The following is a 26524-nucleotide window of genomic DNA, read 5'->3' as shown; positions in this document are numbered from 1 at the left end:
TCCCGTGTGCATCCGATCCTACAAAAAAGCACATCGGATGCCATATGTCCATTCCGTTATTACAGAACATGTTCTATTCTGTTCCGTAATAACGGACAGTGACTCAATACAAGTCAATGTGCCCGCAAAATTCCCGGAAGCCACACGGAAGCACTTCCGTGTGACTTCCGTCAGGTGCCCGTGCAGTCTGTGTCCCACTCCCTGCCAGCCCCGCGGCTGCCCGCACTGCAGTGTGTCAGCATATGCCCACGCTGCAATGTCAGCATATACCGGCACTGCAGTGCGAGGAGCCGCGGGGATGATGAGTGTTGCCGTCAAGAGGTTAGTAAAGTTTATTACCTGCGGTGATGAACTCCTGCACTCCTGACGTCAGCGCTCATCACTCATTCTTACATCTCCTCTTGCGGGCGGCCCGAGACTGTGATTAGCAGTGACGTCACGGACCGCTCGCCAGAGGTGATCTGAGAATGCGGCAGTCATTGAACTCAGTCACCAGCGCTGATGTCAGGAGTGCAGAGACTTCGATCACCGCAGGTAATGTACCTCGCTAACCTGCTGAAGTCAGTGCTGGTCATGCCCTGTAGTGACCTGGGCTGACCTCATGATGTTAGCTCAGGTCACTGCACTGCTCTCCCAGCCAATGGGGAACATTCTGTTCTGCATTGACTGGTACAGTGAGTATTGATTGTCATGGGACCCCTTTATTGGATTATGCCGGACCCGGATTTGTTTTTTCTTTTCAATAAATTGCTGAAAGAGGGAATGTTTTGGGGAGTGTTTTTTCAAATAAAAATTTGTTTGTTGTCTATTTTTTTTAAATTACTGACTGGGTTGGTGATGTCGGGTATCTGATAGATGACGTGCCATCCCAAACCCCATGCCTTGATGCCAGGTGACATTACACATCTGGTATCAACCCCATATATTACCACGTTTGCCACCACACCAGGGCAACAGGATGAGTTGTGGCAAAGCATCAGGATTGACACATCTAATGGATGTGCCACTTCTAGGGCGGCTGCGGCCTGCTATTCTTAGGCTGAGGAGGGTCCAAGAACCGCGGACCTCCCTAGTCTGAGAATACCAGATCACAGCTGTCCGCTTTACCTTGGCTGGTGATCCAATTTGGGGGGGACCCCTTGTCGTTTTTTTAAATTATTTATTTATTTTTTGGCTAAACAAAAGGCTGAGCACCCTTTAGTGCCACATGAAAGGCACTAAAGTGTGCAAGATTACAAAATGCTGGGGAGTGGGACATTAAATGTCTTTTTCGTCTATTATCTATCTATCCGTCTATCGATACCTCCATATATTCATTCATTCATTCCTCTATTTATCCCTCCATCTATCTATCCCTCTATCTATCTATCTGTCTCTCTATCTCTCTATCTATCTATCTGCTTCCGTGTTTTGCGGTCCGCAAAATAAACGGAAGGCACACGGATGACACATAGATAACACACGGCCCGTATACAGAACGGAACAGATGCCACAAGGATGCCACACAGATGCATCCGTGAAAAAAAACGAAACGTGTTTTGCGGACCGCAAAAATGGAACGGTCATGTGAATGAGCCCTTAGTCCATGTTCACATGTAGTGTAAATGTTGTGTTTTTCTGCTGTTTTTTTGCACAGAAATTCCATGGTGTTTAAATGCAAAATGGGTATGATTTCATGAAAACTTCCCCCACTGTGCATTTAAAGACGCCGTTGAACTCTGTGGTTTTGTTGCCTTTTTTTTGTGATTTAAAAAATTGCAGTTGCTTTTCTAAGTGCAAAATCAAAGTACTGTACTATAAAAAAAACACTTAAAAACACGTCCGGCTTCACATCTGCACCAAAAACGTATGAAATAAAAGGGGAAAGACATAAAAAATGTCGCATAAATGCAATAATCAGAGAAGGTTGTTATTGTGTAGTTTGGTGTGGACAACGGCAGAAAACAAAGAAAAGAGTATTATGCAACATGTGAACACGGCCTTACAGACACAAAAATGCCAGATGTTGTATAGTGAAGCTACATAAGGCCTTGGCTCCACTTTCATTTTACACGGACAAGTAAAACATCAGATTGCACTTGCTCCAGTGTAAAACTATGAAGATGCAGCCGAAAACAGCCAAAGACTGCCGAGTGATGAACAGCGCAATGAATACCACCGGAAGTTAACAGGACCTTCGATGACGTCATAGCCATGTGACCAGTCTGTAAGCCAATGTCTGTACAACATTCACACCAGACTGGTCACATGGCTATGATGTTATGGAAGGTCCTTTAGTCATTGGTAGTTACCCGGGGGCACAGCAATGATCGGACGCGAAAGCAGATGCGGCCGGGAGACAGAGTCTACAGGATGCATCGTGGGACCTGTAAGTATAATCAGAATGCTTTTTAATAATGTGCTTCTTTTTACAGCCCCTGGACCCGAACTGGACCCGAACGGTAACACGAGCTTCCCAGGAAAGCTTGTGTTAAGGATTGTGTGCACAAACACTATGTGTTCAGTACGGACCCCGAACTTTACAGTTCGGGTTTGCCCATCACTAAACATCAGTCCTGCATACCAGCCTATCTCCTGTTGAGTTTTTGAGAATCCTGCAAATAAGAGACCTGTGGTCACATGACTATGAAGTCATCAAAGGTCCTTAAACAATCTTAACCTCATAATACAACTGCTGGGGTCCCAAAGAGATTTGGGCCATGAGAAATTGTGCCATTTGACTCCCCCTTATGCCGGCCCTGACTGCAACTGGCTCTTAGTTTTGGAATAGCGCCTATATTTTAAACATACTCCAAAAATACTGTAAAATCATGGTAGCGCTTATTTTCAAGGTATGTGTCAGGCTGCCACTAGGGTGAGCTTGAGTTCTGCAGGGAAATACACTACATGATGCTGAATAAGCCAGGAGGGGACTTCCAGTGTGCTGAGCATCAGCTGGAAAGTAGAAGCGGGGGATGTTCGGGCAGGCCGGGTCATGCACAGCACGGGGAGAAGGAAGACCGGAGGAACGAGCAGAGACAGGGTCGAGGTCAGGCCGAGGTCAGTACCAGAAGAAGCAACCGAGTGGGGAGGTAGGAGAGGGGGGAACAACCAGGACTATTGTGGGAAGGAAAGAGGTGGGACAGAGGAATGGCAGAACAACTAGGGGATGGAACACAGACAGAGATCGAGGGTACAGAGAGGGGACGGATCAGGATCACACTTACAGGGACCAGCACTCACAGGCAATGCAGCGCTAAGCTTATAGCCGGCGCTGGTTCACTAGAGATGACAGTATTTAAAGCATCCAAGCTCCAAAAGTGAGGCCGGGGAGAAGGCTCTGCCCCCTAGCCTTGTGTACGGGGAGGCGAAACCCAGACAGTAAGTCTTATTATCAGGGAAACACGGTATGTACCTACATTTATTTACTTAGAATTAATTTCACCTCATGTGAACATAGTGCACAGAGAAATGCCATTTTATTTATATATTTACTGTTATAAACTAGATTTATATGGGCATTTATGTTTATATTTGCCAATGTTCCTTTATAAAAATTCCAATGTCAAATAAGAATCTGTTTGCAAAAAGCGATAAAACAAACTTTGTGACATTAGTTTGCCAAAGACAAATATTTCACCTCAATTGTTCTTGTTCTGAATTTACTTCTACATTCTTGAACTCTAATCCACTCAAAAAGGAAAGGTGAGCTTTTAATAGCAATTAATGACACTGCGGCCTTCAAAAAACACATGAAACAACAAATTGAGCATGGTAGCGTTCTTAAAAAAAATGTTTTTCATTTAGTGAACATTTATTCTCCTCTGAAAAAACTAAATTTTTATGCATCCCAGGAATTTTAACTAAGAACAGATTTTGAGATTAATCGAGTTCACATGAATTCTTTAACTGCTTCATCAAAGAAATGTAACTGTACATCCAGATTATATGTAATTTACTGCAAATTGACTTCCAGGTATGTCTGAAGGATGGCATGGGAGCAGAACTATCTGTCGACATTTGAATGAAATACTAAAGCTGGAGACCCAGGAGGACCCCACTGCTGACACAGAGACATTAAAAGCTAGACTGCAATTTGCCAAAATGTATGTGAGTGACCAAAATCCTTCTGGGGAAGTCTTGTGAACAGATGAAACCAAAAATTTGGTAAAGTGCATCATTCCACTGTTTACCAAAAAATGGAATGAGGCCGACAAAGAAAAGAACACAGTACCTGCAGTCAAATGTGGTGGAAGTTCAAAGATGTTTTTTTTTTTTTTTGCTGCCTCTGGCACTGGGTGTTGTGACTGTTTGCAAAGTATCGTGAAATATGAAGATTATCAAAGGATTTTGGGTTGCAGTGTGGTACCCAGTATCAGAGAGGTGGATTTTTATCCTAGGTCATGGGTCTTCCAGCAGAACAATGACCCCAAACATACTTCAAGAAGCAATCATAAATGAATGGAAACAAAGCGCTGGAGAGTTCTGAAGTGGCAGCAATGAGTCTAGATCTAAATCCCATTGACTCCTGTGTGGAGAGATCTTAAAATTGCTGTTGGGAGAAGGCATCTTCAAATATGAGAGACCTGGAGCAGTTTGCAAAAGAAGAGTCCAAAATTCCAGTAGAGAGGTGTAAGAAGCTTGTTGATGGTTATAGAAAGTGATTGACTGCAGTTATTTATTCCAAAGTTAAGTGCAGCTAAATATTATGTTGAAGGTGCCAACAATTTTGTCCGATACTGTGTTCCTTGCAATGTTAGCCTCATTAAGTTTAAGGTAAATAGTAGAATGATGTGCTTTACCAAAAAGCTCTATCTTGGTCTCATCTCTCCACAAGATGCTTTCCCAGAAGGATTTTAGTTTACTCACATACATTTTTAAAAACTGTAGTGTCAGCAGTGGGGTCCTCTTGGGTCTCCTGCCACTGCATTTCATTTGATTCAAAAAAGGCTCCGTGTGACCACTCTGCACCAGGTTCTGTGGGAGTATTCTTAAAAAGGGTCCGTGGGGAAAATTTTAATAAAGGCTCTGTGGGGGCACTAATAAAAAAGGATCTGTGTGGCCACTCTGCGCCAGGCTCTGTGGTGGCACTCCTAAAAAGGCACTTTGTGGCAACTGCGAATACAGGCAATGTAATAATCTGCTATGCTTTCTCTCTCTGTATACCAGCTATGTAATACTCTATATATTTTTGGGGTGCAAAGAATGAGAACATCAAATAAGGGATGTGGTTGTGGTGCTCCTGCTGGTGGTGGAGGTGGAGCTGCTGCCAGGATAGGACGTGATCGATCTGTGCCTGCTACACCCGCAAATGAAATGTGGCGCCCTGGCCTAGCCAGGTCGTCACAGATAACATACAAACACCCCCACCCCCATTAGACAGGGACACCAGCCAAACAAAAATCCTTGTTGCCTCCCTCCAGTGTCTGATGTCCACACCAGGTGGGGCGGAGTCAAGCGGTTGGCTCCACCCACCGAGGAGTTCACAGGCCTGGAGGCGGGAAAAGTGAAGTAGTTGAGTGTTGAACAGTGTAGGAGTTTTAAGTGAGAGGAGCAAGCACTTGGGTGTCTGGGTTTGTGGCCCAGGCACTGACAGCAAGGTTGGCAGACGGTGGTGGCCGTCTGCAGGAGTGGTGGAGCAACGTGGAACTGTAGGACCGGGGACGGGCGACAGCCCGCCGGTACCGACTGGGGAGCGAAGTGAAGCCAGCACACACAGGCAGGGCCATCGGACCCCGACCAGGCTTGGAGCCGCTGACAATAGTCAGATCCGAATGTGACTGGAACCCCAGGGGTTTCACAACAGCAAAAGTCCCGATTGAAGGCAACAGCCCACACCGTGAGGGTATACAGCTACCGCCTAAGGCTAGAGACCCAATGGCCAGCGTCTGTGGGCAAACGGGCTCCTCCGGTACCCATACACCGGGGAGCGGACTACCGTTGGGAATCCATAGTAGTCAGAAAGAAGAACATCAAGGTGCAGGGAAAGACAGCCGCCATCACCTGTCCGGGGAGAAGCACTGCAGCCGGCTGCGGGACCCGTCCATCCAGCCGTTTGGTTTACCAAGGACTTTGTACCTTTCTTGCTGAGTGAGTATACCCGTGCCATCCGGCACCGCGCCGCGCTGTCCCTGCACCCCACCAACCCTGCCTCCCCGTCACAACAACATCACCGGGCCCCGGGACCACCGACCCCTACCCACGGAGGGGGAAAACAACATCCCAGCTGCTCTCTACCATCGCTCCCGGGATTCCCGTCACCAGCAGCGGTGGTGCCCATCTTCACCACGACCCGTGGGTGGCGTCACGGACTAAATCCGCCAAACCAACCACCCCTTTCACTCACGGGCGAGGAGCGCCGCTCGAGTCCCCAGATCCGGCCCACCGCTCGAGCCACTGAGCAGCAGCAGCAGCCGCAGCAGCGCCGGACCCGAGCGTTAGCGAGAGCGCAGCAGCGACGGCGTCCTCCCCGCCCGTGACAGAAACACCTTCCTCTGGTGCACACACACAACAGGACGTTCTACATAATTTTTTAGGCCCAAGTGTCGCTGCAGAAATAATGAGGCCAGAACTAGTAGAGGCAGGTTTAGATTGGATGGCTAAGAGTGTATCCAGTTCATTGCATTATCTTCCACCTGGTCCCCTGTTGAAAGCGTAGAATTTGAACCTGCAGCCCATGGTCATCTGTCTTACACCTCATTCCCTAGCAAGTCAGGCAAGCAGTCTGAGCCCAAAGTCATGCAGTTGTCACTTCTGCTTTTTGATGACTCGGCTGACTGGGGTTCTGTGGCACATTCACCTGGCCCTGCCCTAAAAGTGGCAGAGATTGAGTGCACTGATGCCCAACATCTTGTTCAGTTTGATGATGAAGACATGGGAGTGCTACTGCACATGGTCAACATGGCATCACATCTCTGATGATGATGATGATGATGACGATGATGTAACACAGGAGCCAACTGTTGCGGCTTTCTGCAGTGTGCAGACCGACAAGGAGGGCAGGGGTGAGGAGTGTGTGGAAGATGATGCAGGGAATGATGAGGTCCTAATCCCCACATGGAATCAAGGACATCCGAGTGATGTGCCCAGTTCGGAAGAAGAGGTGGCGGTCAAGCTGCCCCAGCTGCACCATGAAGGAGGGGGTGCAGGTTTTAAAAGCACACCTGCCGGGTCGCCAGACTGACCATACCAAAGGCATTTCAAAGCTTCCTGGCATGGCATTTCTTTAGGCAATGTGCTTATTACAAGACACAGGTGGTTTGCACGCTGTGCAGTCAGAAACTGAACCGAGGCATAAATGTTCTTAACCTGACCTCCACCTGCATGACAAGGCATCGGAAAGCAAAGCACAATCGGCAGTAGAGTACACCCCTGATAAACCAGGAAACATCTGAGGATCCTCCTGCTACCCCTTCTGCTGCGGTCTTAGCCTCTTCCTACCCCTCCAGAGAAAAAGGGCCACCTGGCTCCCCTCACAGAGGATATGACAGCACTTCCACCAGCAGTTGTCTTTATGGGAGAACTCTGAATACACTGCAGTATACACTGTGCAGAATTAGTAGGCAAATTAGTATTTTGATCATATGATAATTTTTATACATGTTGTCCTACTCCAAGATGTATAGGCTTGAGAGCCAACTGCTAATTTAGTAAATCAGGGGATGTGCATCTCTGTAATGAGGAGTGTGGCGTAATGACATCATTACCCTATATAAGGTGTGCTTAATTATTAGGCAACTTCCTTTCCTTTGGCAAAATGGGTCAGAAGAGAGATTTGACGGGCTCTGAAAAGTCCAAAATTGTGAGATGTTTTGCAGAGGGATGCAGCAGTCTTGAAATTACCAAACTCTTGAAGTGTGATCACCGAACAATCAAGCGTATCATGACAAATACCAAAAAAAGGGCAAGATAACTGCTCATGAATTGAGGAAAATCAAGCGTGAAGCTGCCAAGATGCCATTTGCCACCAGTTTGGCCATATTTCAGAGCTGTAGTGTTACTGGAGTATCAAAAAGCACAAGGTGAGCCATACTCAGGGACATGGCCAAGGTAAGGAAGGCTGAAAAACGACCACCTTTGAACAAGAAACATAAGATAAAACGTCAAGACTGGGCCAAGAAATATCTTAAGACTGATTTTTCAAAGGTTTTATAGACTGATGAAATGAGAGTGACTCTTGATGGGCCAGATGGATGGGCCAGAGGCTGGATCAGTAAAGGGCAGAGAGCTCCACTCCGACTCAGACACCAGCAAGGTAGAGGTGCGGTACTGGTATGGGCTGGTATCATCAAAGATGAACTTGTGGGACCTTTTTGGGTTGAGGATGGAGTGAAGCTCAACTCCCAGACCTACTGCCAGTTTCTGGAAGACACCTTCTTCAAGCAGTGGTACAGGAAGAAGTCGGTATCGTTTAAGAAAAACATGATTTTCATGCAGGACAATGCTCCATCACATGCATCCAACTACTCCACAACGTGGCTGGCCAGTAAAGGTCTAAAAGATGAAAAAATAATGATATGGCCCCCTTGTTCACCTGATCTGAACCCCATAGAGAACCTGTGGTCCCTCATAAAATATGAGATCTACAGGGAGGGAAAACAGTACACCTCTCGGAACAGTGTCTGGAGGCTGTGGTGGCTGCTGCACGCAATGTTGATCGTAAACAGATCAAGCAACTGACAGAATCTATGGATGGTAGGCTGCTGAGTGTCATCATAAAGAAAGGTGGCTATATTAGTCACAAATTTTTGGGGTTTTGTTTTTGCATGTCAGAAATGTTTATTTCTACATTTTGTGCAGTTATATTGGTTTACCTGGTGAAAATAAACAAGTGAGATGGGAATATATCTGGTTTTTATTAAGTTGCCTAATAATTCTGCACAGTAATAGTTACCTGCAAAAACAGATATCCTCCTAAGATAGCCAAATCTAAAAAAACCCAACTCCAACTTCCAAAAATATTAGGCTTTGATATTTATGAGTCTTTTGGGTTGATTGAGAACATAGTTGTGGATCAATAATAAATATAATCTGCTAAAATACAACTTGTCTAATAATTCTGCACCCAGTGTACAGGCTCGGTGGTGGCACTCTTAAAATTTTAGCTCTGTGGGGGAACCTTTAAGAGAATCAATTTGAAAGTTTTTTGTTATTTAACCCCTTAACGACCGCGGGCAGTAAAATTACGTCCTAAGTGTCATAATGTTACTGCCCGCGGTGCTCCGGCGGCAGCAGGCTGCGATCGGCACACATCTCAGCTGATTTTCACAGCTGAGATGTGTGCCTGCTAGGCACGAGCAGAATCGTTATCTGCTCGTGCCGATTAACCTCTTATATGGCGCTGTCAATATGCGGCAGCGCCATTATAAGCGCGATCGCGGTAAAGTTTTACTTACCGCCCGATACCGGAAGTCACGTGACGCGATCACGTGACTTCCGATAGTTGTCATGGTAGCACAGGGTCATGTGATGACTCCTGTACTACACCTGACTTGCTTTCACTTTCGCTGTGCCCGGGGCACAGCAAAAGAGAAAGAGAGCGTATCTGCTGTTTACAGCCTTGTAGCTGTGATCAGCAGATACTGCAGAGCGATCGGAATGCTGATCGCAATAGCCCCCTAGGGGGACTAGTAAAATAAAAAAAAAAAAGTTAAAAAAAAGTTTTAAAAAATTAAAAAAAAACAAAAAAACCTAAAAGTTCAAATCACCCCCCATTCACCCCATTGAAAATTAAAGGGTTAAAAAAATAAAAAATATACACACATTTGGTATCGCCGCGTTCAGAAACGCCCGATCTATCAAAATATAAAATCAATGAATCTGATCAGTATACGGCGTAGCCGCAAAAAAATTCCAAACGCCAAAACGTCTTTTTTTGTCGCCACAACTTTTGCGCAAAATGCAATAAGAGGCGATCAAAACGTAGCATCTGCGCAAAAATGGTACCGTTAAAAACGTCAGCTCGAGACGCAAAAAATAAGCCATCACTGAGCCATAGATCCCGAAAAATGAGAACTCTACGGGTCACGGAATATGGCGTAAAACGTGCGCCACTTTTTTCAAACAAACTTCCGATTTTTTTTAACCCCTTATATAAAAGTAAAGCTATACATGTTTGGTGTCTACGAACTCACACTGACGTGAGGCATCACACCCACATATCAGTTTTACCATATAGTGAACACAGTGAATAAAATATCTCAAAAACCATAGTGCTATCGCACTTTTTTTGCAATTTTTCTGCATTTGGAATTTTTTTTGCCGTTTTCCAGTACACTATATGGTAAAACTGGTTTCATTTAAAAGTACAGCTCGTTCCACAAAAAATGAGCCCTCACATGACCATATTGACTGAAAAATAAAAAAAGTTACGTCTCTCAGAAAAAGAATGGCGAAAAAAAAAACGGAAAGCGAAAAATCGGCCGGTCGTGAAGGGGTTAATGTAAGAACAGCATATAGGCGCAGAGAGTCTGATTCCAGCTATGCATCACTTACTCAGCAACTTGCTGTAGTTTCATTACAGTATTTTATCAGCAGGTGGTTATCACTACAGAACTATGTGTCGTGTGCACAGCAGTCAGGCTAATGTGTGTAACCCCGCCCCCACCACTGATTGGCAGCTTTCTGGCAATGTGCACAATAAGTTGCCAATCAGTGGTGTGGGTGGGGTTATATAGAGCTCAGCACTTATAACACTGCTATGCCTACAGCAGAGAAAACAGGGATTCTGTCAAAACTACAGCAAGCAGCCCAGTAAGAATCAGTATCTCTGTCCCCATATCATGCAGCTCTCAGATTCCATGGCAAAACCTGCGACAGATTTCCTTTAAACACCAAAAGATTGCATTCACTAAATACAGATTTTACCTGTGAATTGACTATTTTGACAGTGAATGACTAGTCCAGGAGGAGAAAGAAGAAGATTTTCTGAGAATATATATTACAAAGTTTTTTATTTTCATGTTTACTGTTGATCTAAGAAATAAAAATTAAAATAATGGTTACTTTTTAAGCAAATTTGGATTACCTGGAGAGTGAAATCCACAGTTACTTGATATTCTGCGCTACCAGGTTTTTCTAATCGGTGGTCAGTCTGATCCCTTAAAAATGGAACAAGATGCCCCACTTGCCTTTTTTTGGGTGATTAAGCCCCATTCAGAGTTAAAGGGAACCTGTCAGGACCTCAGGCCTCCCACTAATGATTTAGAGCCATAATCAGCACTACAGTAGTCCCCTACATGAACCATCTTGTTATTTCTATTTCCAAAAATGAACTTATACTGTTCTCACTCACATATACACATTATGTTTGACTAGTCCAATTCCCATATAGAGGGAAAAGTTACACAGATTGAAAAAAGACCTAGGTCCAAGTAGTTCAATTTTCCGCCACCAATTTTACATTTTTATCACTAAATCATTTATGTTGTTACACAATGACTACCAGCAGGGTTCCACCAGGTATAAGGGAACGCCCGTCAGGCTCCACAACACGGAGGGTACACAGGGAACATGGAACAACGGTGAGCCCTGGCGCTAGGGAGAGGAGAGTGGGGTCACCCACTCCCCTTGCCTTGAATTCACCCTGGCTAGTGAGAAGGCTGGAGGGAGCACTAGTCTCACAAATTGCAATAATACAGCACAAGGTAAGAGAAACAGACAGGGGGAAAATGGACACAAAAGGAAACACTCCAAGCTGCTCTAACTGTAATGCAGCTAAACACTACAGTTACAACTAGCACAACTCCTCAGCTTCTTCCAGAGACTAGCGCCATCAAAAGTGGTCAGCATAAGAATGAAGACTCTATAACCGGCAACAGTTGATAAGATTCATGACTTTTGATAGCAAAGGGGAGTGGTCACAAAAGAGCTGCAACTGGGATTAAGGCGCCAAAGGACAGCCAGTCCTTAACCCCTATGTCACGGTATACTCTAAGATGTACAATAGCAGTAAAGCGCAGTAATGTGGGACAGAGAGGATTCCTGAAACTATCTGAGAAGGTAGTTAGGTGGTAAACCACTAGGTTTACCATTAGAGTGGAGAAAACGTATGAGCAGAGAATTCCCTAGCAGAGGTAATACTAGTCAAGCCCACCAGATGGCAGTAGAATCATCAAAAAGCCATATCACAACATGAGGTCTTGTAAATACACAGGGGCAAAGTCTAAATGTAGTCAGAGGGAAGCAAACAGTCAGTAGCCGGGAAAACAGAACTCAGAAGCGAGGGAGAATGGGAAGACAAGACAGAATCAAGGTAAACAGATAAGGAACGAACAGGGAGACAAACGAGCAGGGAGCTGAAGGGAGACAGCGGGAGAGACACTGACAAGACGGAAACAGAGAACAGAGGAGATTAACAACAGGTCAGGTGAACACGGAGGTCAGGCGGGGGGCAGGGCAGACAACATGTCACTCACGAGCAGAGCACAGCAGAGCCATATAAAATAAATAAAGTAGCCTGACCTCCAGAACGAGGCAGGAAGGATTAACCCCTAACGTGACCTGTATCAGAAGTGAAAATAAAAAAAAGGCTCAGCTGCAGCTGAGCCAGGAGTAAATCATGACACCCTACAGCACTAAAAGGATGTAGGTTTCACTCAATACAAGTAGTAGACCTGCAAACAATAAATGACCATCTTATCCCAGACCCAACAGAGGTCTCCCCAGAGAGAGACACCCTCATGACAGTACTCAGGAAATCATCTAGTCCTTTTTAAAAATCTGTTATAGTATCTGCCATCACTACCTCTTGTGGTAGGGCATTCCACAGTCTGACTGCTCTAACTGTAAAGAACCCTTTCCTATTTAGCTGCCGGAATCGCTTTTCTTCCACTCGCAGTGAGTGCCCCCTGGTCCTTAGTATTGTCTTTGGAAGAAATAAGTCATGTGCCGTAATTTCTATTGACCTCACATGTATTTATACATATAAATGACATCTCTTCTAATGGATAACGATTTGTTGGTATTTGATTCTCATTTGCATTTTCATAAAATTTCAAAGATCTTTTTTTTCTTTAAACAAGATTTTTTTTGTAAAGTTTTTAAACATTTGCCATGTTATACATATAACAGAAAGTACCACTCTTATATTTCCAATTCCTCTTTTATCTTCTATTTAATGTCTCAACATCTAAAAGGGGGTAACTCTCCTTTCTGCAACGGCTCCTTTTCATCTATTCTTCAAAAAAAAAAAAAAGCAAGGCCTTGATTCACAATTCACATGGAATGATTGGCATATAGCTCAAGCTCAGGGTCAAAAGAACTTCTAAAGCCCTTTTTCGTAGGGAATTGGCACTAAAATTCATATTATAATATCATCTCATCCCATCCTGAATTACTAAAACCAAAGTAAAATGTATAAAAAAGAAGCAGAAAAAAACCCCCGGAATGATCAAAGAAGATTGTAGTTGTGTATTTTGGTGTGGACAGCTGCAAAAAATATGCAGATAAAAAGCATAACAAAAAAAATGCAGCATTTATGCTGTGTGTGAACACAGTCTTATGCATTTATGTTGAAGATTTGATGCACTTTATTGTTATGTGCTTTTTTTTTGTAGTGTGGGGATTTTGCACTTAAAAACCCAATGGCTTTTTTTCATGTATTATATTCAGGCTACTATGAGAGAACAGAATCCATTTTGTTCCTATAAAGAAATAGCCCGGACTGCTGCCCCAAAGGGGCTCAAAGGAGGGCAGCATGACTAGGAGGGATGCCAGGCCATAGGGTCAGTAAGGGGTTAATGTAAAAAGTTTAGTTTGAGCGGGAATCTGGGGGTGGAACTAAGGGGCAGTTAGGACTAGGGGTCAGTTTGATTGGTCAGGGGGTGGTGCTGTTGAGGGGTCGTATATAGGTCAGGTCAAGGGTGTGGGTGGGCATTCCTACCTGGACGGTGACTGGAATCGTTCCCGCCCGCCCGCCCTGATGGTAGATTCAACATCAACGAAGAAGAGGAGGAAGATTGTGATTTGTCGCAGTGGCGGAAAGGAGGGGGGTGTCTGAAGGTGGGGGTTTGCACAGAGGAGAGGACGGAACCCAGTGCCGGAGCGGGTTACCTCTAGCGGTGCAAATGTTTGGTGAAACAGGTCCTTGCTGGGTTGAGTCTCAGCGGGACATGGTGTGGGCAACATCTGGCAAGGGTTCTCGAGTCGGTGTGTTGCGGCTAAGGGTCAGGAGGTGGGCCGATGTTGCAAGGAACAGTTTGGTCAACCTTCAGGTACCCCCCCCTCCTTTTTCGGGTGTTCTTCAATGAAGATTTGTATTGTTATATTGCTTATGTTTTTGTTACTAATAAATGGGGCTGCTGTGGCCTTTATATCCAATGTCACGCAGTGTTTGTGTTTGTTTTAGATAAGAACCCTAGTGGGTAGGGGGTGTTGGGTGAATGATAAGGCCTTTAGTCAGACATTCCGGAGTCATGTCCATCTCGTCTTATAGTTAATGATGTCACAAAGTTCAGCTAACACTGATGGGCGGGGAAGTTTCACATTTCAGTTCACACCCCTACTGCTCTTATTGGTGCATAGTTCAGGGGAGTTATTTCTTTGTTTGAGGTACTATATAAACTGGTCACATTATGTAATAAAGCAGTTTACCACAAATCGTGTGTGCTGCAGTGATTTCCTGAGCGCTCATAAAACAAATCTTATTAATTTGAAGTGCAAAAGGCATAGAAGGAGTGTATTTTGCTCACACTACCTTGGAAGCCTATTGAGAAACAACGCAGCCAAAAGAAGCCCAGTTCTTCAGCGTCTTTAAACACACAGTAGACATGAGTAATCCCATCCATTTTGTATAAAATGTTACGGCATGTTCTCAAATAGAGTATTTTTTTACACTGCGTTTTTGTGCAAAAAATCTACTGCATTGAACAGTTCAAGATGAATGGGAGTAAGTGCACAATCCCAGTGTTTCTCCACAAAAAAACACATGAAAAATGGAGAGTCAATCAGCATCTAAAACAAAAAAAATAATTGGAAAACTCATAAAAAAAATTGTTAAATAAAATCCAATCAGAGCAGATTGCCATAATGTATTGTGCTACATCAACTTCAGGAAAAAAACCCCACCAAGGAAAACCCAACATGTTTGCACAGATTTGCACAGATGTTAGCTGTGCTCTCTACATGATATGTGGAAGAAGGTGCTTTAGTCATATGAGACCAGAGTAGACCTCTTTTGGCATAAAAGCAAAATGCTATGTATGATGGAAAACTAACACTACACATCACCCTAAAAACACCATCCCCACAGTCACACATGGTGGTGGCAGCATCATGCTGTATGGAGCCTTTTCTTCAGCAGGGACAGGGAAGCTGGATGGAGTTGATGGAAAGATGGATATTATTATTATTATTTATTATTATAGCGCCATTTATTCCATGGCGCTTTACAAGTGAAAGAGGGTATACGTACAACAATCATAAACAATACAAAACAGACTGGCATAGGAGGAGAGAGGACCCTGCCCACGAGGGCTCACAGTGTACAGGGAATGGGTGATGGTACAATAGGTGAGGACAGAGCTGGTTGCGCAGTGATGTACTGGACTGAGGGTTATTGTAGGTTGTAGGCTTGTTGGAAGAGATGGGTCTTGAGGCTCCTCTTGACATTTTCCATGGTAGGGGAGAGTCTGATATGCTGAGGTAGAGCGTTCCAGAGTATGGGGGAGGCACGGGAGAAATCTTGTACGCGATTGTGGTAAGAGGAGATAAGAGAGGAGTAGAGAAGGAGATCTAGTGAGGATCTGAGGTTGCGTGCAGGTAGGAGACTAGGTCACAGATGTAAGGAGGAGACAGGTTGTGGATGGCTTTGTATGTCATGGTTAATGTTTTGAACTGGAGTCGTTGGGCGATGGGAAGCCAGTGAAGGGATTGGCAGAGTGGTGAGGCTGGGGAATAGCGAGGGGAGAGGTGGATTAAGTGGGCAGCAGAGTTTAGGATAGATTGGAGGGGTGCAAGAGTGTTGGAAGGGAGGCCAGAGCGCAGGAGTTTGCAGTAGTCGAGGCGGGAGATGATGAGGGCATGCACTACTGTTTTTGCTGATTCTTGGTTAAGGAAGGCACGGATCCGGGAGATATTTTTAAGTTGTAGTCTGCTGGATGTGTGGCTTGAAGGATAAAGCAGAGTCGAGGGTTACTCCACGGCAACGAGCTTGTGAGACTGGGGTGAGTGAGCAACCATCAAGTTTGATGGAAAGGCTTATTGGTGGAGATGAGTGAGGAGGAGGAAAGACAATGAACTCTGTTTTGTCCATGTTAAGCTTTAGGAATCGCGCAGAGAAGACGGATGAAATAGCAGACAGACATTGTGGAATTTTGGTTAGTAGAGAGATAATGTCAGGTCCAGAGAGGTACATATGTGTGTCATCGGCATAGAGATGATACTGAAAGCCGTGGGACTCTATGAGCTGTCCCAGGCCGAAGGTGTAGATGGAGAACAGCAGGGGTCCAAGAACTGAGCCTTGGGGGACACAAACAGATAGGGGGCGAGATGAGGAAGTGGTGTGAGAATGGGAGACGCTGAAAGTTCTGAAAGTTCGGTCGGTTAGGTATGAGGAAAACCAAGATAGGGCCAAGTCTGTGATGCCCAGAGATGAGAGAATCTGTAGTAGGAGGGAATGGTCTATTGTGTCGAAGGCAGAGGACAGGTCCAGGAGGAGGAGGATAGAGTAGTGTCGCTTGGCTTTGGCGGTTAGTAGATCATTGGTGACTTTGGTTAGGGCAGTTTCAGTAGAGTGATGTGGTCGGAAGCCAGATTGTAGCTGGTCAAAGAGGGAGCAGGAGGAGAAGTATGAGGACAATTCAAGATGGACATGCTGTTCCAGTAGTTTTGAGGCATAGGGAAGAAGGGATATGGGGCGATAGTTTGACACAGAGGATGGGTCAAGGGAGGGATTTTTGAGGATGGGTGTAATGGAGGCATGTTTAAAGCATGAGGGGAATAAACCACTTGTTAGTGATAGGTTGAAGAGATGGGTTAGGGCTGGGATGAGGACTGCGGTGATGTTGGGGATGAGGTGCGATGGGAGCGGGTCCAGTGCACAGGTGGTTAGATGTGATCTTGAGAGTAGAGTGGAAAGATTGTTTTCTGTCATGGTGGAGAAGGTGGATTTGGAGGAAGAGGGCTGAGTAGCTATGATGAGGAGCTGTGGTGATTGTGGGCCAAAGCTCACAGATAAATACAGGGCAATCCTGGAGGAAAACCTGTTAGCGGCTTCCAAAGACATTAGTCTGGGTCGTAGGTTCACCTTACAGCAGGACAACGGCCCTAATATCCTGCCAGAGCTACATTGGAGGGTTTAGATGAAAGTATATTCATATGTGTGAACGGCCCAGTCACAGTCCAGACCGAAATTCCATTGAGAATTTTTGCAAAGACTTGAAAATTGCTGTTCACAGATGTCTCCATCAAATCTCACTGAGCTAGAGCCATTTTGCAAAGAAGAAGGGGCAAAAATTTCAGCTTCTAGAGGTGCAAAGCTGGTGGAGACTGCCCAAAAGACTTGCAGCAGTAACTGCAGCAAAAGGTGATCCTACAAAGTATTGACTTGAGGGGCTGAATACAAATGCCTATCACAACGTTCAGATTTATATTTTGTAACCATTTTGAAAACCATGTATCATTTCCTTTACACTTCACAAATACTTTCTACTTTATGATGGTATATCACATAAAATGGCAATAATATACATTTAACTTTATGAGTGTAAAAAATGTGGAAAAGTTCACAGGGTGTGAATATTTTTTAAGATACTGTAAATTCTTTTTGAAAAAAAATGCAATATTTGTCACCACACACAAAATAATACACAGCATGGTTGCGTACATTGAACAATTATTAATTATGGAATCAGATTTCTAATGTGTACGGTTCTCTTAATATTTGGAAGTTACTTCACTACAGTAGCTCCAGAAAAGTACAGAATGTGATGAAACAACAAGAACCTAATATGTAATTTTGAGAATAAACCTTAGAAAGTATACCATTCTTTAAGTGGTCACTATCTTTTTCGCATCTTTGTAAAAATCAATAGTTAAAGCAAAAATATTAACCCTTGTCTGGTACCATGTGTAGTAGTGGAATATGCGGGGTTGTGTATGATTTTATGTAGGTTCGTATTTTAGGCATGTTGCTCTGTCCATTCTGTGTATTCCTTGTGTGTACATTAATCACCCCCTGCAGGGCTTTTGTCCCTAAGTCTGGGGGAGGGGGACCTGGGATCCACCTAAACTCACAGAGAGAGAAAGAGACAGAGAGAGAGACTTTTTTTCTGACCAAAAATGAAGTTACACATCATCTGAGCATGCTCGGTTACAAAAAACGGATCCGTTGCTGGATTTCGTGATTTGACGGATTACGAGGGATCCTGCACCCATAGGCTTCCATTACACCAAACAATGGACGGTGACGGATCCGTCTCTGTCCGTTTTTTAGACGCACACAAAAACGCTCCTCTGGACGTCTGCGACGTCTGCCGGACAAACATTTTTCGATGGATCTGTGCTGCCCCTGCAGCGGATCGAACCGCTCGGATCCGGGGATGATTGCTCGTGGCTCGACGGTCTCCGGACCCGGGGGCTAGGGGCCACACTCAGATGAAGAAGGGGGTATTTACAGGGCAGATATAGTTTGTGACGCCACTCGTGTGTTCGGTAATTGGGAGTACCCGGGGTGATGGAGTGGGGCAGCAAGGTGTTGTTGCCCTCCACGGGTAGGGAAGGGTCCCGGGACTCTGGATGGTGATATGGGGTGCAGTGCCAGGGGAATGCAGGCTCGCTGGTTGCAGGGGTTAACTGGGTACTCATTCAGCAATAAAGCAGACACTGACAACCAGGTAAACCAAGTCTCTGGGTGCCGCTGCCCTCTTGGGGGAGCTCATCCAGGTCCCGTCCCCTACAGTACTGCCGGTGGTCCGTGACCTGCCTCCTGGAACAAAATTTAGAGTATCCTTTGTGGCTTGTCAGCTTGGAGCTTTCCGGGCCCCGCTCACCACTATGGCTAAGTGAAGGAGCCTGCTCTCAGGAGCTCACGCTAGGGATTTCAGTGGGCCGCTTGTTTGGAAAGCCCTATCCCCTTTGTTGCACTATTGCCCCCGATCTCTGAGCTTCGTGGGAACAGTCCATAATTGCCCTGTCCTCTGCAGGTTAATTGCCGGGTCGCCTGAAGCTTCTCCCTGACCTAGGGTCCGTGTACCCCGCCGTGCCTTCGTTTCCAGACCGGTGATAGGACCAGGCTGCTGACTGTCCTCCAAGACGGGTCCCAGGCACCTAGCCTCAATCTCCTGCGATCGGAGGTCCGACTCCTCTAGGTTTAGACCACTGTCTGCGACCTAGTCTGCTTCTCCCCTGGGAGCTCCAACTCCCAGCTCTCTCCGAGCTCCTCACAACTCGAGAGCCACTTCTTTTCTAACTTGACACCTCCCACCTACCTGCCTGATCCCTAGGTGGGCAGCCCTATTCCTGCTTAAGCAGCCCACTGGTGTGCCTGACAGGTGTGGTGCAAGGTGTATTTAGGATTTGTGAATGCTGGTGGACGCAGTACTGCAGGATGGAGACCCAGAACCATGGGGGTTTGAGCCCTGCACGGGAAGGGAAAGATTGTGCTGAACCCTATGACGACCTGAATAGTCCAGGGCGTCACAGATCCGTTGCACGATGGATGAAACATGAGGCCATCTGTCGCAATCCGTCGCTAATACAAGTCAATGAGAAAAAAACGGATCCAGAGCTGGATCCGTTTTTTTCACAATTCGATGGATTGCGACTAATGGCAAAAATGTGATGTGTGAAAAAGGCCTAAGACACAATATTCTCAGTGGTTACCACTGTAGCTAGTCTTGCAACGCTGGTGTTTTGGGTTGAAATCCTACCAAGGACACATCTGCAAAAAGTTTGTATGTTCTCACTGTATTTGTGTGGGTTTCCTCCAGGTTCTCCATTTCTTCCCACACTCCAAAGACTTACAGATAGGGAATTTAGATTTTTAATCCCAAGAGGGACAGTGATATATGTATGTAAAAGCGCTGTGGAATTAAAGGCACTATATAAGCAAGTAAAATGAATAAATAATGGTCAAAACAATCCAAGGGCAGCCACTGAATACACACAGAATCAGTGCAGGATTGGTACAGGGACCAAACCAGGGTAGGATATAACCTATGACTAGCACCGGAAGCAGGGAACTAGAGGGTTTTAGAGAGTGTGAAGCCCCCCCCCAAGGCTCAGAGCAGAGAGTTAACGAGAAAACCATCTGCGGAATTAATACACAAACTACTTGACTGGACATGACCAGAAGTCCCAGAATGCTAACCTGATTTGCTGCCTTATCACTCTACATCATCTGCAACGCAAGCGTGGGGCCGCCGCCTAGTGACAGAAGCAGGAGTATGATAAATGCAACAATAACTAGAAATATGCTTTTTTCTCCACCTACACTGATGAGTAAAAGGGTAACAATGTTTTGAACTCTTGACTTTCAGGCTCCATATTGTACCATCCACTACAGCATTGAGGGTGAGACGACCATCATTTTATAGACAATTATCTTGGCTAACTCATACATAAATCTGACAACTATTTAGCATATGATTAGTTATGCAGATATTTGTCATGTCACTGCATTGTTACTGTTTTGCTCCTGTTGGTGGAAAAATCTTTTTCTTCCTGTATACTAAAAATAACAACCTGTTTTCACATTCACTAATAACTTAGTTTTTTATTAGGTTAATTCCGAAGCAAAAGGTCACTGGATCGAATCGAGGCGCAGCCATGAAGAAGATTTCCCAATAAAGGAGACACAGCACCATTCAGCTCATCGATAGCGGTCTCTCTGCCAAAATAATTACCAAACTGCATCATGTGAGGCCATGACAGTTGGAAGAATAAGAAATGAAGTCCATCCATCCATTCATTCAAAAGCCAAGAGGTGGAAGTCCAAGCAAAGTATCGGAGTCAACAAGTCGGCTCATCACAAGGTCTATCAGTTCTGGCACGACGGGTGGCCTAAAAAAAGGTGGAGAAGCCATGGCTTCAATATTGTCAGTAGAAGTGTCGGCTTCAGTTTGCAAAATAGTACGAAAAGTGGACAGTAGAAGATTGAAAACAGGTGATTTGAAGCAATGAGGCAAAATTCAATAGACTAAGCTCTGATGGGTGCAAATGGGTTTGGAACAAACAAGGGAAAAAGGGGCTAATGAATCGAGAAATTGAAGGAACTGTCAAGTTCAGTGCAGGAAGTCAGAAGATATGGGGTTATTTCACAGCCAAAGGAGTTTGATACTTGACCAGGATAGATAGTGGTCTCAATGCTAAGCTGTATTTGTTAGCATCCTACAGATGAGTTACTTGGTACACTCGAGTACTATAGGTATTAAAAGGACGACATAGTGTTCTAGGTGGACAACGACCCAAGATTGGCAAAGAAATGGAGTAGAGGTGCTGAATTGGCCCCACAGTTCCCAGACCTCAATCCTATGGAACGCTTATGAGTAGAGTTGAAGAAAAAGCTGTATACATACCCAAGTGAGCCGACCAGTATACATAAACATTGAGAACGAGTAGAAGAGACCTGGGAGCAGATTTCGGTCAAGACAGGCTTGAATCTGATCAAGAGCACAGAAGGATTCAGGGAATGTTGAAAGCCAAAGGTGGATTTACAAAAAACTAGCAAACTAATGAAAATTAACATTTAGATTTTTAGGAGTAAAACAGTAACAATGCAGTGACATGACAATAATCTGTATAACTAATCATATGCTACATAGCTGCAAGTCAAATTTATGGATGAGATAGTCAAGATGATTGTCTATAAAATGAAGGTAGTCTGATGTTCTAAGATGTAGTGGATGGTGAGATATGGAGCCTGAAAGTCAAAAGTTCACAACATTGTTACCCTTTTGCTCATTAGAGTATAAGCCACTTCTTTTTCTCTTGCATTTTTAACTCATCATTCACTCTGGAAAAATCCTCTGGCTCAAGAGGATTAAATTAGAGATGTCTGTTGAAGTCTAATGAAGTGTATAAAGAGAACAAGGGAATAAGGAGGAGGGATGAGCAGAGTGATAGAGATAAGAAAAGAAACACACACAGTAGTTGAAACTTTTGAGCAAGTTCTTAAGGTACCGTCACACTAAGCAACTTACCAGCGATCCCAACAACGATAGGGATCGCTGGTAAGTTGCTAGGAGGTTGCTGATGAGATGTCACACTGCGACGCTCCAGCGATCCCACCAGCAACCTGACCTGGCAGGGATCGCTGGAGCGTCGCTACACAAGTTGCTGGTGAGCTCACCAGCAACCAGTGACCAGCCCCCAGCGCCACGTGGAAGATGCTGCGCTTGGTAACTAAGGTAAATATCGGGTAACCAACCTTGGTTACCACCGCACAGAGCTACACGTGCAGGGAGCAGCGCACACTGAGCGCTGGCTCCCTGCTCTCCTAGTTACAGCACACATCGGGTTAATTACCCGATGTGTGCTGCAGCTAAATGTGCACAGAGCAGGGAGCAGCGCACAATGCTTAGCGCTGGCTCCTTGATCTCCTAGTTACAGCACACATCGGGTTAATTAACCCGATGTGTGCTGCAGCTACATGTGCACAGAGCAGGAGCCGGCAGCACAGGCAGTGAGAGCGGCGGAGGCTGGTAACAAAGGTAAATATCGGGTAACCAAGGACAGGGCTTCTTGGTTACCCGATGTTTACATTGGTTACCAGCCTCCGCAGAAGCCGGCTCCTGCTGCCTGCACATTTAGTTGTTGCTGTCTCGCTGTCACACACAGCGATCTGTGCTTCACAGCGGGACAGCAACAACTAAAAAATGGCCCAGGACATTCAGCAACAACCAACGACCTCACAGCAGGGGCCAGGTTGTTGCTGCATGTCACACACAGCAACATCGCTAGCAACGTCACAAAAGTTGTTCGTTAGCAGCGATGTTGCTAGCGATGTTGCTTAGTGTGACGGGGCCTTTACTTTCAAGGCTTATTCACAGCTACACTACTCCTGTATAATTTTGCTTCTACTTCTGATAGTATGCTACATACAGGCAGAAGAGACAGCAATCCCTCATTGCTCTATGGACTATTGTAGACAGTATAGCAGTTAGCCTCCACCCACTAGCTCAGGTGCTACTGAAACTTAAAGGGAGAGTTTTAACAGTGGTAACTGATAAAAATAAAGGATACATGTCATATAATAGCCAGAAATACTGAAATTACTCTTTTACAAACACATGACAGATTATTCTGAAAAGTCACTCCAAACGACAGATACTATGCAAAAGAATCTACATTAAAGGGCTATTTTCATGTTATGAAATTAGTATAGCTATACAGCATGAAAATAAGAAAGTTTGCAATTAACTTACATTTTCTTTCTGATGTCCTGCTTAGAGAGTTTTTATCTTACATAGTGTATAGCTTTCTGCCCAGAAGACCAATCACCAGAGTCTGGTTAAATATGTGCAGTAGTTACAATCCAGGCTGAGGAGTTAACTCCAGAGATACTAGCCACCTCTTTCCAGACTACTGATTTTTATATAACAGCTGCTCATCTTCCTCTGTCTGTCAGCTCCTGATCAAGAGCTGCTATCAGTTCTGCAAAATAACAATCCCCAGCCACCAGCATCAACAGTTTCCAAAACAGTTTATCTACTTGAATGGTGTACTTGTTGAAAGACCCTGTTATCTTTATATGCAAATATAGTGCTAACAATATAGATTTCAGAACAAGCCACTTAATGTGTCACAGTATCAAGCAGAACTAGGATGAAGCTAGTGTATCAGTACTGTCACTCAAAGAGGAGTGCCCACCCCTCCAGCAACAAGGAAGTGAAGAGACTGGAAAGATGTGTGCTCCTTAAGACACAAGTTGAGATAACCCTTCAAATCTAACAATTATATAGAAAGCAGTTATAAAGCACACATATTATTAAGATCTTATAGGATTTTTTTGGAAAAATGATAAATTATTGTTAGTTACTGTTCTTTTCTTTGAAAACAAGAACTGTAAAACAAAAAAATTGGAAATTCCTATGTCTGCGTATTCCTTAAAATTGTGCAGATTTGTAAAAGCCATGATATGTTCATGAAAAATGTCTTACCTGTTGTGAATACAACTTTCTTAGTAACCAGTCTGGTTTCAATGATACTAAACTGGGGCAATTCCAGAGCAGGTACCCCAGTAACAGCTGCCTCTTCCCCTCCTTGCCAGAAAAACTCAATATCATCTGTTGTGTATCCATCTGCAAAAAATAGCAGCTTATTAGCAAAAAACCCAAATATATTTTGATATGACCTATGTTAATTGTAACAATTAGTTTCAGTCATATGTCTTCAGTATCCCCCCAATATATTATGCAGTCTGTGGAAAAACTGCCCTAACAACAGGGTGATGCATCATAAAGAGGATTGAAGGTTAAAGGGAATCTGTGTATACTGTATATTGACATAAAGCTGCTAATCAGTGATGGGAGTGGAGTTACACAGAGTAGTATACTAGGAGGCACAAGACACCTAGGCCTGTAGTGATAATCTTCTGCTGATAAAACACCGATTTTATTGATACAACAACACACAGCCAATAAGTGATACATCAGTGGAATCAAGTGTTCATTGTGCTGTAAAAATGGCCTCACAGAAATGTTAAAAAATATTGTAATTATGTAAAAAAAAGGTTTTGATTTTAACGTCTATGGAGACTTGTATGGGCTTTCTGTGTGACGCATCCTGAAATTTTTATTTGTACTGTTTCTGCGTAGATACGATGCTTTGATCTCTTTTTATTGCAATTTTTTATTAGATATGGTGACAAAAAAACAAAAATGGAATTCTGTTGTTTTGATTTTTTTTCTCCCTCAGGCTGTAAATTTATGTATTGCAGCTGCAATGGGGTTAATCTCAGACAGCTCATGGATTTCACATGGATGCCATCCACGTGCTGTCAGAGATGTTTATTCCCATAGATTTGTATGGGTGATTTTCAAATGTGATTGACGTCAAAGTCTGCAAAAATATGAGAACAGCCTCAAAGACTATAATAGTTACAGTTCTATCCGTAAAAACATGGGTAGAACATGTAAGAAAAAATGAATTTCTGAAAGTGTGACTACTAGGAGAAATGAACTTATTTCCTTCCTTGAGCCACTGGCTTTCAGTCATGGGGGTGTGCACGAATCAGTTTTAATTACCTTTCACAGTACGTCTCACTAAACTATGTCAGGCTGCTGTACACATGACCTGACACCTTGATTGATATCAGGTTCTGCAGCGCATCTGTGCAGAGCAAGATATCAGTGAAAGTACCGTGTTGTGTTTACAGCCACCTCACACAGTACAGTATAGTGAGCGGTAAATAAAACTACTCCGTGCACCTGCCCATGACTGAAAGTCGGCGGCTCCTGGGATAAAATAATTGTGTCTGTCTTAGTGATTGGCAAGTGCCAGTTTGGAATGAATGCTTTAATGACCAGTTAAACCAGGACAGGAAAGCGCCACAGAAAATAATAAATATGAGCAATATTTGTACACTCCTTGACAGAAGTTCTGTCGCTTATCCATGTTATGTAAATAAAAGCTTATAACCTGACTTTAAATTCATCCATTGGTTTTATAAATTACTCTTTTGAAAGCTGAAACCCTCCCAAATTTGGTTTAGGTTATGAAAATAAAGTTGCTGCAAAACTGAAATATTGTTCATTTAATGAACACAGAAAGGTCAGATTTTGGCAAGACAAAAGTCTTGTTGCCTTGTCATATAATGCACCCAATCCTAGTTTACGTCCTCACCTGTGCTCACTAAATGATCGGTTAATTAGTGGGTGTGTATAAAAAGAAACCCAGTACCACAGACCTTCAATTGAACTGCAACTTGACCTCTGACAACATGCCAAAAATTCACCCTGCGACCAAATCCTTGATTATCAAGAGGCTGAAGACCAGATGCACTGCAGAGGTGGCTGGCACCTTTAATGTGTCTCAGCATCAAGTACAAAGAATTAAAAAAAGATTTGAAGAGATGTTTTTGACAAGCCCAGGTCCGGCAGACCCCACAAGACAACTGCTCAGGAGGAACATTTGTTGGTTAGAAAATCCAAAGCCAGCCCCTCTTCCACTGCAGCAGAGCTCCAAAAGGCCTGGTCACCTCATGTCCCTGTATCAACTAGAACAGTTTGTAGGATTCTGTCTCAAAATGGCTCCATGGTCGAATCAGTACCCAGGAGCCAGCACTAAACAAAAGGCAAATAATAAACCGTGTGGCATTTGCCAAGTCCCACAGCCTGCTAAACAGATGGCTGCTGGAAAAGTGGCAGAAGGTGGATTTCTCTAATGAATCTTCAGTTAAATTACATACACCACAGTCGCCGAAAATACTGCATGAGACCTACTGGAGCCCATATGGCTCCAAAATACACCCAGAAAACAGTTCAGTTTGGTGGTGGAAAGATCATGGTCTGGGGTTACATTCAGTATGGGGGTGTGCACAACATTTGCAAGGTGGAAGGCAATATCAATAGCCTAAAATATCAAGAAGTATTAGCTACCTCTTACA

General features: G+C 44.3%; 1 protein-coding gene across 1 annotated transcript in view; it reads right to left on the bottom strand.

Annotated features, from left to right (window-relative positions):
- LOC142251359 (gamma-aminobutyric acid receptor subunit beta-4-like) overlaps window positions 1–26524 on the bottom strand; it is a 327605-nt gene that overhangs the window by 48639 nt on the left and 252442 nt on the right. The window contains exon 6 of the mRNA XM_075324070.1: window positions 24078–24218. Within this exon, the coding sequence (XP_075180185.1) occupies window positions 24078–24218 (141 nt within the window). The remainder of the gene's footprint in view (window positions 1–24077; window positions 24219–26524) is intronic.

Source organism: Anomaloglossus baeobatrachus, chromosome 9, assembly GCF_048569485.1.
Source record: "Anomaloglossus baeobatrachus isolate aAnoBae1 chromosome 9, aAnoBae1.hap1, whole genome shotgun sequence".
Classification (NCBI taxonomy): Eukaryota; Metazoa; Chordata; class Amphibia; order Anura; family Aromobatidae; genus Anomaloglossus; species Anomaloglossus baeobatrachus.
Note: the sequence above shows the minus strand (reverse complement) of the source record. Positions and strands in the feature narration are given on the sequence as shown.